Source organism: Lissotriton vulgaris, unplaced genomic scaffold (genome assembly GCF_964263255.1).
Source record: "Lissotriton vulgaris unplaced genomic scaffold, aLisVul1.2 SCAFFOLD_1342, whole genome shotgun sequence".
Classification (NCBI taxonomy): domain Eukaryota; kingdom Metazoa; phylum Chordata; class Amphibia; order Caudata; family Salamandridae; genus Lissotriton; species Lissotriton vulgaris.
This window is the reverse complement of record NW_028248619.1, coordinates 246,980-262,362: the sequence shown is the minus strand read 5'-3', so window position 1 is coordinate 262,362 and position 15,383 is coordinate 246,980. Positions and strand designations below refer to the sequence as shown.

Sequence of the window (15,383 nt, the reverse complement as noted above, 5' to 3'; positions counted from 1 at the left end):
GAGAAACTTCTGTCTCTCATTTGCAATTACCTGTAAGTAAAGTGCCAGACAAACAGGAAAATACCGGGAAATGTTTTCAATCCCATCACCTCTGGTCTTTAACCGTGCCCTTTGTATATATTGATTAATAATAAAAAAAGCGGTTTATTTTGGTTTAAGAGGATCGTCAATAAGCTATCCGGATTAAAATAAAATGTTGGGGGCACCAAACTTTACTTTACTCTCCGTAACTTCAGAACCCTAGGAGAACTTTCTAGAATATGTGCATTCTAAACTGTGTAAGACACATTTCAAAGAATCCTGCTTCAATCGAATCAGAGACCTTTCAAAGTACAAAAGTTTCACCACTCTCTCATGCACAAGGATTTAATGAATAATGAAATACAAGGATGTTAGGTTTTTGTGGGTGCTTTTTTTAAGAAACAAAAATGACAAATCAAATGCAAATGTAATCATGTTCGAATGGCTTGGCGGTGGAAAACAGTTTCACAGCAGCAAAAGTAAATAGCAGTGCATGCCAGGTAGTTTTTAATCAGGCCTTTGTCGGTGTGCAGCTTAAAAAGATTGAACAGAGATTATAAAACAAAGCATCTTCATGCCATGCCTACCTAGGAAGGCTGCCATGTTCATGACTTGACTAAACACGCAGCTTGCAGGCGGCGCGTCACCTGCAATACTTTAAAAATATACACGGTGTCATGTATCTACCACCAACCTCCTGTCAGACTAAAAAAAAAAAAAGCAAGGTTCTTTTCTCAACACTTACCTTATGTAAGGAGGCAGCCTTGAACCTGGTTTCCTGAGGGAGAAAAACACACAGAGATGAAGGAAGTGGAGTGTAAATTATTGCACTTAACCTGTTAAGTCGTGCATTCTTAAAGTCTAGAATTTCAGAGGGATAAAAAAGATTACTTACAGGTCTGACAAATGAAGCGGAAATATTTTGTCGTCTTCCACTGCTATGAAGTATCTGCAAAACAGAGTATTATTACATCAACACTAACGTCCAATGCACATCGAAGGAAGTTAAAATATGGTATACTGTAAAGTGTTTTAGTGTGCTGTATCGGATTGGCTGTTTAGGGCAGTGCAAACCTTTGTGGCTTCTCCAGGTCTACAACGGCTCCTCTAAGAGCCATCCTAATTCTGCTGCTAGGCTCATCACAGGATCTAAAAGAACCTGCCGCATCCTCTTTTTTATGGGCTTTTTTTCTCCCTTGCACAACATCAAAGACTTTGCACCGTTTTTGTATTACTAGTTACCTGATTGTCTATTGGTATTATATTTTTATATGGTTGGACCAAAGACTTTGCACCGTTTTTGTATTATTGGTTACCTGATTATCTATTGGTATTATATTTTTATATGATTGCTATCCTACTTTGCTACTCACTTACTACCGACTACTATATTGTATTCAATACTTGGTTTATCACCCTCTTGTTGCCCCTACCCCTTGTTTCTGTAAAGCGCTCTGATATCTGCAAAGATCTTGTTCTCGCTATATAAAACTTTGAATAAATAAATAAATAAATCTACAAGTCTTTATTGAGCAATATTGTCAACATGCAGCTATGTAAAAATATTCTATTGGATTTAATTGATTTACAATTTGTGTGATTTGGCTGCATTATTATGTCTGCTCAGCTAAAGGCATTATTGACAAAAGTGTGATAAATGCACTTGCACTTTTAGTTAGAGCCTATCAATCAATATCCCTGGACACAACCTAACAGCACTGCACAAATTCCCCTGTTTCTCTACTTTCAAACGCTAGCCAGGAACACAGTGATAGCGCGTGGTTTTAACCTTCAAATCAAGAGGCCAGAGTTAAAATCAGCGATGGGCCTCTTCATAAAAATGGAAAGTACTGACAAATGTACAGGCCCACCTCGGCGTTACGACTACGAAGAATGTATCGATGGCTAAGGACTCTGGGGCAAGGGGAAGATGCAGTCTTCCTCTGACTTCCCGCTCCCGTACACGTAAGTAAAGTTTCAGGGACTGGGTTCCAAGCACTCTGCTGAGTTGGGGTGGCGGGCAGTTTTGGGTCCGCATGGCAGGGAGGCAGGGAGGGGGGTAGGGGAGACGGGACCGTTTACAAGTTTTCGTTATAATGTTTATTTCACTGTTATGTACGTAGGTAGATATGCAGCAGTAGTACACACAGCGAAGTACTCAAATTCACTTATGAAAAAAGTCACTAATTCTAGCAGGACCATCGGGCAGGGAAATGGGTGACGCAGCTCAGGTTGAATCAGCTGAAGGCCTAATCTCCACGGTACCAACTCTTTCCATGCTCACGTGGAATGTTCGTGGCCTGGGAGATAAAATAAAACGTGGCCTGGTTCTGCAATGTATCAAAAGGGGTGGCCCAGCAGTGGTGTTATTGCAAGAGACACATCGTATGAGCATGGCTAGCAAAGCAATGGATAGATGGGGATACAAAATGGTGGTACACTGGAGTTTACATCTGAATCCAGGGGGGTGGGTATACTGGTGAAGAAGCAATTCCCGTTGATAATAAAAGAAGTTAAATCTGATGGGGCAGGGCGCTTCGCAGCAATGGTAACACAGTGGGAGGGGCGGCCCCTGAACGTGGAGAAGTGTGGCTCAATGGTTAGAGCGGCAGACCCTGATGCAGAGGTCTGGCCCGGGACCAGGGTTCAATTCCCCGCCTCGGCGAGTCTTGGGCTCAAAAATTCCACGGACCTGATAATTCTCGCCTCGGTGCCTATTCCAATCATGGAGTCCCACTCTGCAACTCTGGGCAATAGCTTGTTTAATCTCCACAACGGCCCCCACAACGCTAAGGATGCCTGGCCTCCACCTTGGGGGTGCCCAGGAGTGGACGCCTCACAGGGAACGCCAGGATGGGTTCTACAGCGGTATTCGTACAAGTGCCTTGAGACCCTTGTGGGCGAGTAGTGCACTATACAAGTATCAATTTACATTTACAATTTACAACATAGTGTCTGTGTACATTTCACCAGCGCTGCACGCGGTGGCCTTCCATGATCTCCGTGCGTTTTTACTTGGGTTGCCGGAGGGGGAGATAATTATTGGAGGGGACTTCAACGCTATTTCAAATGACTCCTTAGATAGGTTTCCTCTGCGGGAGGGGGCGTCCCGGGTGTCACGTCTGGGGAGCTTCATGGACGCAATGGGTCTCACAGATGTGTGGAGAAGATACCACCTGACAGAACGCCAATTCACATACCACTCAAGTGTCTATAATAGCCTAACAAGAATAGACTACTTCCTGGGTTCACTGGGTAGCTTTATAGACAATAGAGATCAGACCTCGGGGCATCTCGGACCATTCCCCACTTCTGCTCCGGTATACTTACTACCGCCAAAGGCGGTGCCGCACAGACCCGATACGCCCAGGTTATCTACAGGTTCCCAGGATCAGGAAGGTGCTCAAAAACGTAACAAATCATTACTTTCAGGACAATGTGGGGTCCGTTGCTTCCTCAACCACCCTCTGGGAGGCGTTTAAAACAGTCATCAGGGGACAGGCCATAGCATCCATCACAGCTCATAAGCGGGAGGGGCAGTTGGAGCTGAGAAATCTAGAGTCCGAGTTACACACTGCGGGGAACCAACACACTACTGACCCAACCCATGACATGTCCCACAACTTACGCCTGATGCAGCAACAACACAGGGCACACCTAACACAAATAACTAGACAGCAACTGGTGGCCACGAGATACAAAGTGTATGACATAGGTGACAAGGCAGGGAAGTTATTGGCGTGGCTAGATAGAAGGGAGAAAAGCGATAGGTGGATCGCGCAGCTTTGCACGGAGGAAGGATAGGCAACGACTGACCCGAATGAAATAGTAAACGTGTTGGCGCGACACTTTCAAGCAATTTACTCATCAGACTCGGAGATGTCCATAGTGGAGGCATCGTGAGGCTTCGTCTGAGGTTTGCTCTTCCCCCTCTTAAGGGGCTACCGCTGTCCGTCCCAACCGCTCGCCGCACCCGCTCCGCAGGTGCAGCTTCGCGCGGTCAGCGAGGGGCAAGCCGGCAGTAAAGAAACAGCGAGGAAGCTACGGGAGGCAGAGCAGTCAGGTTCAGGTTTTAATGTCTTTATTTCGATAAATGAAATCATAAAAGACAACTTTAACAAAAAAAATTTTTTTACAACAATGTCATTATCACTTCATAATAAAAAATAGAGTTTTATATAAAACGTAGTTGTGCCTATATAAAGTCAACGATATACATCAAACATGAATCCAAGATTAAAAAGTTATTAAACCATTATACGCAAAAGATCAAGACATTAAGTTTTCCAAATCTTAAATATTAGTACTTTAGAACTCTAAAATATGTTTTAGCAGATATTGGCGGTGGGCATTATACAGCTTACACACTTTATTTAATCAGGTAGCGGTTGGATTCCTTTTTGCTCTAATTACCCATGCCCAACCTAAGTATTTAGCCAAACATATCACAATAAAGTCAGTTGTGTTTGTTTTTAAAACCCATATTGCATCTGAGGATTTATTACAGTTCATGCGTTTAAAAATGGGTTTTAACCATTTTAAACGGGGTTTACTATATCGGGGGCATGCAAACAAAAAATGACCCTCTGTTTCCTTACACCCAGGGCAGCAGCTACATAAATTACTAGTGTTGTTGTTCCAAGCTGCTGTGAAGGAATTGAGGGGTAATGAGCCCACCCGAAATTGGTGATACAATTTTTTGTCTAGTGGCTTTGAAATAAGATCCCAATATGGCTCACGAACTGGATCCAACTTAAATCTTAAAAAACGCCCTGACAAGTCTTCCGAACTAGATTTGTGTGCCAAGGAATGGCGGGTAGAAGCCCAGAATAAGCTCTTGAATTCCCTTTTTGAGGGGAAGTTACTAATACCTGGCGAGGACCACAGGTGGCTAAGACCCATATCAGACAGGGTCTTTTTCACCATCTGCAGCCATGGGATTCGCTCTGAGCCCCCAATAGCCTTCACCTCGGATACCTCTTTTACAAAGAGTGACAACTCCTCCGTAGTCCATAGACGCCTCCAGGTAGACACTACTCTGTATCGTGCCATATCCGTTATCGGGCGGCAACCCATGTCGTGACAAAGAGGGATCAGTGGAGTTGATTGGGGGAGTCCCACCAAATTTCGGAGAAACCTGCACTGGATTTTGTACAATCCTGAAAGATCCATAAAACCCCATAGCTCTGCCCCGTACAATGTCGCAGCATTAATTCTAACATCATAAATTTGTAGAGCAGGGGCAACCCTTTTGGTAATCGATTTCTTTTGCTCCCGCAAGAGGCAGCCAGTGAGTTGGGACAGTTTTAAATGCTGGGTCTCTATTTGTGGCTTCCAGGACAATCGACAATCCAGAGTGACCCCCAAATACGTCATCGTGTCAACTTGTTCTAGGTTAACCCCATTTAGTTTTACACTACTACGTATTGGTTTTTTCCTGGAGAAAACCATAAATTTAGTTTTCCCCACATTTATCTGTAGGTCATTTTGGTTGCAGTATTCCTCAAAATGATTTAACGCCCTCTGCAGACCCCCTCTCGTCTTGGATAAGAGGAGGGTGTCGTCCGCAAAGATCAACATTGGGAATTTGGTCCCCGCCAGGGATGGAGCATCGGTGTTAATGGACCCAAAGAATTTCACTACCTGGTCTATAAAGAGTAGGAATAGGGTGGGTGCGAGAACGCACCCCTGGCGGACTCCTCGGGAGACTGGGAAAGAGTCCGTAAATTGGCCTTGTGCCCCCCATCTAACCCTAGCGAAATTATCTTCATGTAGTCTAATAATTATTTCCACTAGTTCCCCCGGCATTCCTAAGTCTCTTAAAACCTGCCATAATTTTCCCCTCGGCACCAAATCAAAAGCTGATTTTAAGTCTATAAATGCAGCAAAGATGGTACCGCCGCCAAGTATAACAAATTTCCAAAAAATCATACAAAACCTCAGGACCTGGTCTATAGTGCTTGTACCGGGTCTAAAACCTGCCTGTAACGGGGACAGTATTCCTTCAAGCTCCATCCACCCGTGGACCCTCACCAGAATCATGCGAGCAAAAACTTTCTGAAAGCAGTCGATTAGGCTAATCGGGCGATAGTTCCCTGGGTTTGTTCTGTCGCCCTTTTTGTGTATGGGGAGAATTTCCGCCCCTTTCCATGTCTTGGGGATGTGGGCACCTCTCGCAATGGTGTTAGCTATGTATGTTATGTAGGGTACCCAGAGACCTATATTAGCTTTAAAAAGGTCTGCCGGAATTTGATCTAACCCAGGTGCCTTCCCCCTCTTTGTTAGCCCCAATGCGTATTCTGTTTCTGCTTCAGTAAAAGACAGGGTCAAATTGCCAGAAATAGTTACTGGTAACATAGTCGGTGACGAGGAGGCAACGGCTACTGGGCAGAATTGGGTAGAGTAGTGTTTGATCCATTCTTCTGGGCAAACATGGTTGGACGGAGTACGAAACTCACCATCCTTTCCACATTTGACAATGTCCCAGAATTTAATCTGGTCGTTCAGTTTACTGGCTTCCAGAAGATCTGCCCAAAATTCGTCCTCCCAATCCTTTTTTGCCACCCATTGTACTTTTTTGTACCTTTTCCTGGCCTCTTTAACAGCACAATTGTCTCCGGATTTAACTTTTTCTATAAGATAGCTATGTGCCTCTCTACATTCTCTATTATACCATTTGGCTCTTGGGGGATTCGAATGCCCAGTAGAAGAGTTACATGGCTTTGATAGAATAAGTTTGAGTTCAGAAAAACATTTATCATGTAAACCCATCATCTTATGTAATTCGTTCTGACCCCGCTCAGCAGCAACAGACTTCATTTTAATTAAAGCACATGTCACCACATTTTCAATATTGGACTGAGTCGTTGCATCATTTGAAATTAGTGACCACTTCACTCTCCTTCGATCATTTGATATTGTTATCGCCCCTTGCCCCCTAGGGTCAGGTTGCCCTAATCTTGTCTGGTCACACGTTAAAAATTTCAAGGACATGGGGTTATGGTCACTCTCAGGTCGTATTATAATTTCCATGTCATCAATTACACTCCAATATTCCATTTTTATAAAGATGTAATCGATACGACTCTTCCTCATACCATTGTCAAAGGTGGGGTTTGCTCCAATATCTGATTTGGTGCGACCGTTCACAGCCCTTAAGCCCCATGTGAGACAAAAGGCTGTCCAGTTCAGAGCGGCCTCCGTTGCTTTGACTAAAATTTTGTTGGAAAGTTCAGGGATTTTCCACGTAACGTCTTCATCGAGCCCCCAATTGTCCTCTGGCAGATACAGGGGCTCAATCGTGCAGTTGATGTCACCTGCTATCATAATGAGGGAGGCTTTATCCCGGCCCGTTAAAAGTGTATCTAAAACACCTATCAGTTTGGGGCATCTGCCACCAGGGAGACCTCTGGAATATATGTTAATAATAAGCATGTCCTGCCCCCCTGCTTTGCTTAACCTTACAGCCAGTATGTCAGGGTTATCCACGTACAGTTCAGAAGCTGAAAAACCCCAGTCTTGTTTAACCCACATGGTTAAGCCCCCAGATGCCCACCCCTTTATACCTTTTATTGCCGGTTTAAAAAAGTTGATATATCCAGCCATGTAAAACGGAGATGTAGCCCAAGTTTCCTGCAGTAGCACGACCTCATAGTTGCCTATGAATGCCAACCAATCCTCAGATACCAGACGTGACTTGGCTCCAGCTACATTCCAGGACACCAAGTGTGAAAATGGCAGGTCTGACTCTGCATGAGTGCCAGTAGCAGACAGAGGGGTTTGAGGACTCGGTGAATGGATGTTTGTTGGTCCTGATTGTTCTATATTAGGGACGATACCTTTAACCCTCAAGGATCCCCTTAGTGACCTGATGTTATAGGGCGTGAACTGTTGCACTTCTACTGGTTCTGTGGTGGGGGTGAGTGAGGTATGGGGTCCTTCTGCTTCCACTATTGCTAGGTTGGGTGACTGGATTGGTGCACTTAGTCAGTCAACCCATTCTAGGTCTGACAAAGCATCAAAATGGTTGTAGAGGGGGGGGTAATATGGGGGATGATGTATTACAGGCTCACGGGGTCTTCCCCCTTTAACTTTCCATGGATTGTATCCCGTATCGCTAGTTTGATATGTATGGGGATAAAAGTAGCCAAGATGTAAAGTCTGGACATCACCCAGACGGGCGAATCTAGGTTTCCTTTGGATTCTATCCACTACCCATGGGTCCCTAAATGAAATTAGAATGCAATCCCCTTCCAGGTCTTTTTCGCCCTTTCCTACCCAATCTACTCTCCTTACATAAAGGATTTCAGTGGGAGACGATGAAGGGAGTGGGCGGTGTTTGTTCAACCAGAATGTAACCTTGTTCCGCAGGTCCACTTGGGATTCTCTAGTACCCTCTTTAAGTGGGGCCACTCCTGTAAGCACAATTGTATATTGTGCCGCTTCTGGTGGTAGGTTAACCCTCAGGGGCTTTCTTAAATTTCTATTATATAACCTCGTGTTCCTGTCTGTATTTAGGTTTTTATTATCCCTACTCAATGCAGGGGTGTGTACTCTGGGGTATTTTTTGGTTGCTTTAGTGCACCATTAGCTTGATGTTTAACCCCATGAACATTATTAGCTACCGGTGCATGTTTAGCCTTCGGTGTGTCTTTAATGGGGGCTCTACTTGCAGATATTATTTTTTCCCCTGTTAGTGGTTTCTTGTTGGTATTAGAGGATGATGTCATTGCGGGAATAGTTGTGGTTGTCCCTGAACTTTGGGTAGTACCCCCTTTTGGGTTTGGGCCCCTTGGCTTAGTGCCAGTTAGATTTTGCAAGAGGTCCATATTAATGTTAATTGCTGCTTCTAAGACATCTATTTTAGCAGACATTATCCTTATATTTTCTAGAACCGGAAGCAATGAATTTTTAACCATTGTTTCCATTTTTGCCAACAAGACGTCATCACTACTGAGACAGGTTGGACAAGGATTAGAGGACCCTGGGTGGGCCAATGATGGACAATACATTATCGGGGGTATTTGGGTGGACTGGGAGTGGGAGGGACTATTCTCGAAATCTATTTTAGGTTGTTTCTGTGTCTTTCCTCCCTGAGGGCTTGAGGCATGTTTTCTTTTCCGTGGTACCTGTTTTGTAGTTTCTAATAGCGTGACAGGGGTACCAGGTAGGGTAAGGGCATTTAATTGAGAACCTCCTAACACGGTAGACTTATCATCGTTCTCAGTAATTTGGCTATTCCCTTCTATACTGTTCACATCACTATCAGAGACCAGATCCATGTTTTCATGAAGTCTAGGTGTAGTGGCTTCGACCCCATCTTCGTGGATAATTACGTCAGTAGCAGATAGTGAAATACAGTTAAATGCAGCGTTAGTTAATGGGCTTTTAGCATGAGCCAAGGGACCTATTGAGGAAAGTTTCCCGGTAACTAAGTCCAGGGACAGTCTATGCTCAACCAGTTCAATTTCTTTTTCTAGTATTCCGGTTGCTCTGGTAATGAAGGCATCTAGGGGGCCCGAAACAACACCCTTAGAAGTTTGAATATGCACTAGACGCTGTTTACCAGATCTAAGGGCCATTTTTAGGGGCAGATGTTTAAGCCTCTAAGAGCGTATTTATAAGAATATTAGAACAAGGTTTCTGGGCCCAACCCAACCTCGTCCGACCCCGGACGGCCACAGACGGTCCCGCCCTTGTCCCGGGCTTCTCCCGGCGCCCTCCCGCGCGCTCCCGCGCAGCGGGGGAGTTACTTTGCTTTTATGTCTATCAAACTGCCGGATAAGGGGGTGGAGCCGGCAGGGAGAGCAGCCCAGGTGGTAATGGGCGCGCGGGGGCTCCTGGTCCTCGGAGTCCCCCGCGAGGAGCTCGCAGCTCGCAGCCCTGCCGGTCAGCAGAAACGCCCAAACCTTTGCTGAAGTTTCAAGGTGACAAAGCTGCTAGCCGCGCAGCGGGACCCGCGAAGCGGGTCCGGCCAGGCGTCGCGGCAACAGCGGCAACAGGGAGCTGTATTCACCAGAAGTCCGAGGTGAGGCTGGAGACTGTGCGATTTGCTGGAAAGGAATCCACTGGTCAGAAGTTGAGCCGCCGGTTATGAAGGATGGGGGTGGAGCCGGCAGGGAGAGCAGCCCAGGTGGTAATGGGCGCGCGGGGGCTCCTGGTCCTCGGAGTCCCCCGCGAGGAGCTCGCAGCCCTGCCGGTCAGCAGAAACGCCCAAACCTTTGCTGAAGTTTCAAGGTGAGAAAGCTGCTAGCCGCGCAGCGGGACCCGCGAAGCGGGTCCGGCCAGGCGTCGTGGCAACAGCGGCAACAGGGAGCTGTATTCACCAGAAGTCCGAGGTGAGGCTGGAGACTGTGCGATTTGCTGGAAAGGAATCCACTGGTCAGAAGTTGAGCCGCCGGTTATGAAGGATGGGGGTGGAGCCGGCAGGGAGAGCAGCCCAGGTGGTAATGGGCGCGCGGGGGCTCCTGGTCCTCGGAGTCCCCCGCGAGGAGCTCGCAGCCCTGCCGGTCAGCAGAAACGCCCAAACCTTTGCTGAAGTTTCAAGGTGACAAAGCTGCTAGCCGCGCAGCGGGACCCGCGAAGCGGGTCCGGCCAGGCGTCGCGGCAACAGCGGCAACAGGGAGCTGTATTCACCAGAAGTCCGAGGTGAGGCTGGAGACTGTGCGATTTGCTGGAAAGGAATCCACTGGTCAGAAGTTGAGCCGCCGGTTATGAAGGATGGGGGTGGAGCCGGCAGGGAGAGCAGCCCAGGTGGTAATGGGCGCGCGGGGGCTCCTGGTCCTCGGAGTCCCCCGCGAGGAGCTCGCAGCCCTGCCGGTCAGCAGAAACGCCCAAACCTTTGCTGAAGTTTCAAGGTGACAAAGCTGCTAGCCGCGCAGCGGGACCCGCGAAGCGGGTCCGGCCAGGCGTCGCGGCAACAGCGGCAACAAGGAGCTGTATTCACCAGAAGTCCGAGGTGAGGCTGGAGACTGTGCGATTTGCTGGAAAGGAATCCACTGGTCAGAAGTTGAGCCGCCGGTTATGAAGGATGGGGGTGGAGCCGGCAGGGAGAGCAGCCCAGGTGGTAATGGGCGCGCGGGGGCTCCTGGTCCTCGGAGTCCCCCGCGAGGAGCTCGCAGCCCTGCCGGTCAGCAGAAACGCCCAAACCTTTGCTGAAGTTTCAAGGTGACATAGCTGCTAGCCGCGCAGCGGGACCCGCGAAGCGGGTCCGGCCAGGCGTCGCGGCAACAGCGGCAACAGGGACCTGTATTCACCAGAAGTCCGAGGTGAGGCTGGAGACTGTGCGATTTGCTGGAAAGGAATCCACTGGTCAGAAGTTGAGCCGCCGGTTATGAAGGATGGGGGTGGAGCCGGCAGGGAGAGCAGCCCAGGTGGTAATGGGCGCGCGGGGGCTCCTGGTCCTCGGAGTCCCCCGCGAGGAGCTCGCAGCCCTGCCGGTCAGCAGAAACGCCCAAACCTTTGCTGAAGTTTCAAGGTGACAAAGCTGCTAGCCGCGCAGCGGGACCCGCGAAGCGGGTCCGGCCAGGCGTCGCGGCAACAGCGGCAACAGGGAGCTGTATTCACCAGAAGTCCGAGGTGAGGCTGGAGACTGTGCGATTTGCTGGAAAGGAATCCACTGGTCAGAAGTTGAGCCGCCGGTTATGAAGGATGGGGGTGGAGCCGGCAGGGAGAGCAGCCCAGGTGGTAATGGGCGCGCGGGGGCTCCTGGTCCTCGGAGTCCCCCGCGAGGAGCTCGCAGCCCTGCCGGTCAGCAGAAACGCCCAAACCTTTGCTGAAGTTTCAAGGTGACAAAGCTGCTAGCTGCGCAGCGGGACCCGCGAAGCGGGTCCGGCCAGGCGTCGCGGCAACAGCGGCAACAGGGAGCTGTATTCACCAGAAGTCCGAGGTGAGGCTGGAGACTGTGCGATTTGCTGGAAAGGAATCCACTGGTCAGAAGTTGAGCCGCCGGTTATGAAGGATGGGGGTGGAGCCGGCAGGGAGAGCAGCCCAGGTGGTAATGGGCGCGCGGGGGCTCCTGGTCCTCGGAGTCCCCCGCGAGGAGCTCGCAGCCCTGCCGGTCAGCAGAAACGCCCAAACCTTTGCTGAAGTTTCAAGGTGACAAAGCTGCTAGCCGCGCAGCGGGACCCGCGAAGCAGGTCCGGCCAGGCGTCGCGGCAACAGCGGCAACAGGGAGCTGTATTCACCAGAAGTCCGAGGTGAGGCTGGAGACTGTGCGATTTGCTGGAAAGGAATCCAGAGCAGTCAGTGTTTGGAACTACACTGACCAGAAGGCTCAGCGCAGCCCCAGGAGTTACCACCACGCCCACTGGACAACACGCCGCCCACCCGCAACGCCCACTTTTAAGGCGTGACAGCCGCGTAGCGGGACGCGAGCGGGACGCCGAGCGAAGCCCGAGCAAAGGGCGGGCAGTCTGTGGCAGTCAGAGGCTGACAGAGGCTGGGCTAGGCCAGGTCCTTAACTTCTCCTACACTGGTCCTGAAAGGTACTGTGACATTGCAAGAGGGTAAAACCCCAACCATGTCTACTCGCTCTGGGAAACTGCTCAGAACTGGGGGGGAAGGGGTTGGGGGGAATCCAACGATAGGAACCATGGATAGGTTTATAACTAGAGTAGCGGCAGTCATAGAAAAGGAGATCGCAATGACGGAACGTCGCCTCTCCGGGGATCTCCTGCCAGTTAGACGATCCTCCCTTGGCTCTGCGACTAAAGCCTTGTCACCTCTCCCAATTATGGCTCCACCCCCACTCATTATAGAAGCGCCTGAGCATCCCCGGTTGTTAGAAATAGGCGATAGTATAGACAGGTTAGAGAACCTAGTAGCACAGTTAACACCAGGTGTTGCCAGTGACGAGACTGTGGGAGGGGGTGTTGTACCTTTACCTTCCCCTGTTACCGGTCAAAACTCCCCGCTGCCAAACCCTGCTCCTCCTGTGGGTCTCACAATGCCCTGTGTGTTTCAGGGTGTTCCAAAACAAGTTAAGAGGAAAAGGGTTGTGAGTACACGTAAAGGTAGTCATCCCACACTTTTTAAGCGCTCCAGGAAGCAAGGATTAAGGCCCATGGGTGCAAAACTAGGTAATGGTCAGAGCCCTGAGCATTTGGATGGGTTGGGAGAGCCTCCGTCCCAGCCCCCACCCCCTATCCAAGTCCCAGTTTGTCTGGACCAAATTACCGATGTGCTTAATCGCTTTCTGACACCGCTTATAGATCAAATTAAGAGGGTGGAGGCCAGAGTAAATAGTCTTGAGCAGTCGACTCTTGACAACTTCTTTTCACTCAGAACTCTGATTAAATATCAGACTAGGAATAGTGAGGACCTCACATGTGGCAACTTGGGTAAAGGAGCAACAGTTGTTGCTGCTCCGGTGCAGGATTTAGTTCCACCAAAGGCAGCTTCCCCAACACCACCTAGTCTGGCCCCAACTCTTATTACCACCGCCCTACCTATGCCCAAAGCAGGTCCCGCTGCACATTCTATTCCAACTCAAGGGAACCTCACAAAGGTCTCTAAAGAGCATAAGAAACCAACGCAACCAAAGGCCCCAGTGGGTGGGTGTAATTCTAAACCTAAGCAACCACCCCCAGATAGTACTAAGACCAAGGGAGATGGGGCAGCTAAGTCAGCTAACCCTGTCAAAAGTCACTCAGCAGTACATCTCTTAGCTGCACCCGCCCTGAAGAAAGTGTCTCGCATTCCCTATGCTGATCTCCCCCCGGACTGCCATCCTTATGTCGTTGTGCTGGTTAAGGTTCCAAATTGCTAGATAACCAACTAGAGACCCACCAGGCCTTAAAAAATAAAAGCCTTCATTGGCTAAAAACAAATAAACCACTCCCTGCGGGCATAGACGGACTAATCCTTTGTGTCCGAAGGGTGGGTTGGGTTGGAAAGAGTAAGAAGCAGCTGGAGGGAGACTGCGTTATTATCAACTTCCAGGATAACAGAGTAGCCAGATCGATCTGTACCCAAGACCAAGTGGTGGGTGGCCCTGAAATTAGCGCAGTGGACCTGACCTATTTTTACCCGAGGGCTGGTAACCACGCTATTTTTAGGCCTATAATGGGGGAAACGAGTAAGGGTGCTAGTGGTGGAATACGTAGTACATTTGAGCCCCTTTTCTTTCCCCAGACCGGGTGGTCAGGTCAAAATTGTGGCCTTAGGAGCTACTGACTTGAGGTAATGGGAGGACTGGATAGGGGGGAACTGGGCGAGTCCCCACATGGCACTGCATTGCCATCTATTTCTCCCTCCCCTAATAAAACCCAAACTACACCACCGGTTACCTCCGACCCTCCGGGGGACCTGGTTTCTATTGGCTGTAGGGGACCACTGCCATGCTCGGACAGGGTAGCTCCATGCCAAGAGATAGTTTCCCCATACGCTCCAGCTGAGACGGACCAAGTCTTGAAGGTCTTCAGCTGGAACGTTGCTGGAATAGCCAGAAAACTGGCATTGCCCGACTGGAATGCATTAGTGGAAGAGCATTCCATATGCATTTTCCAGGAGACATGGAGTAGGGAGCCAGTACACAGGGTGGGGTACTCTGCTCATGCCATCCCAGCTGTGTGCCCAGATATGGGCAGGGGACGACCTTCGGGGGGTCTCCTAATCTGGGTAGCCTCATCCCTAAACTGTAGGGTGGTGGAAACCAAGACTAACAGCCCAGACTTGCTTAACATCACACTGAAGGACGCCAGGGGTTGTGTTGTTCTGAATATATTCAATGTCTATGCTCGAGGCACTAAGGGGGGGAGGCAGTCTCCCACAATCGCACGGTTGGAGGACTTATTAGGGGCAACTCCATACAAAGCCTGCACCTTGGTTGCAGGTGATGTCAACTGTACGTTCGAGCCCCTGGGCTCGGATGTTACCCAAGACCAGGATGAGGAGGATGGTAGGAGGGGGATACCAGTCCTAGAGCTACCCCCGATTAAAAAGTGGACAGAGGTGGCACTACAGCTAAATGCCCTTAGCATAGAATATGGCCTTAGGGTTCTTAATGGAAGGACTAACTCGGATAAGGGAGGTGCCCATACATATAATAGGCCCAACCACACATCAAGAATTGATTACATCTTGCTTGATGTGTGTCTATGAAGCTCAGTGAGGGATATGGTAATAATACCGTCAGTTGAAAGTGACCACAACTTGCTGTCCCTCACTCTAGCCCCCTGGTGGTCTGTTAGCAGTGGGGGCTCTGTACCTAGCCCCACGGTTGACCTAGGTGAGTCGGAGGTATCTCTTTGCGGTAGGCGCCTGAAGTGGTCAAAACTTCTCTTGTCTGCCGGAAAACTTGAGGCTGTGTCCCAACTTCTGGCCCTAGCCCATCATAACTTAGGCACAGTCGATGGAGGTTT

General features: G+C 49.2%; 1 protein-coding gene across 2 annotated transcripts in view; it reads right to left on the bottom strand.

The window, feature by feature from the left end:
• The window catches only part of TMEM150C (transmembrane protein 150C), a 268,665-nt gene that overhangs the window by 40,907 nt on the left and 212,375 nt on the right, over positions 1–15,383 (bottom strand). For both annotated transcript variants that reach the window (XM_086950025.1, XM_086950026.1), the window contains exons 4-6: positions 917–970; positions 767–799; positions 609–676 (exon numbers count right to left, since the gene is read on the bottom strand). In XM_086950025.1, the coding sequence (XP_086806151.1) occupies positions 609–676; positions 767–799; positions 917–970 (155 nt within the window). The remainder of the gene's footprint in view (positions 1–608; positions 677–766; positions 800–916; positions 971–15,383) is intronic.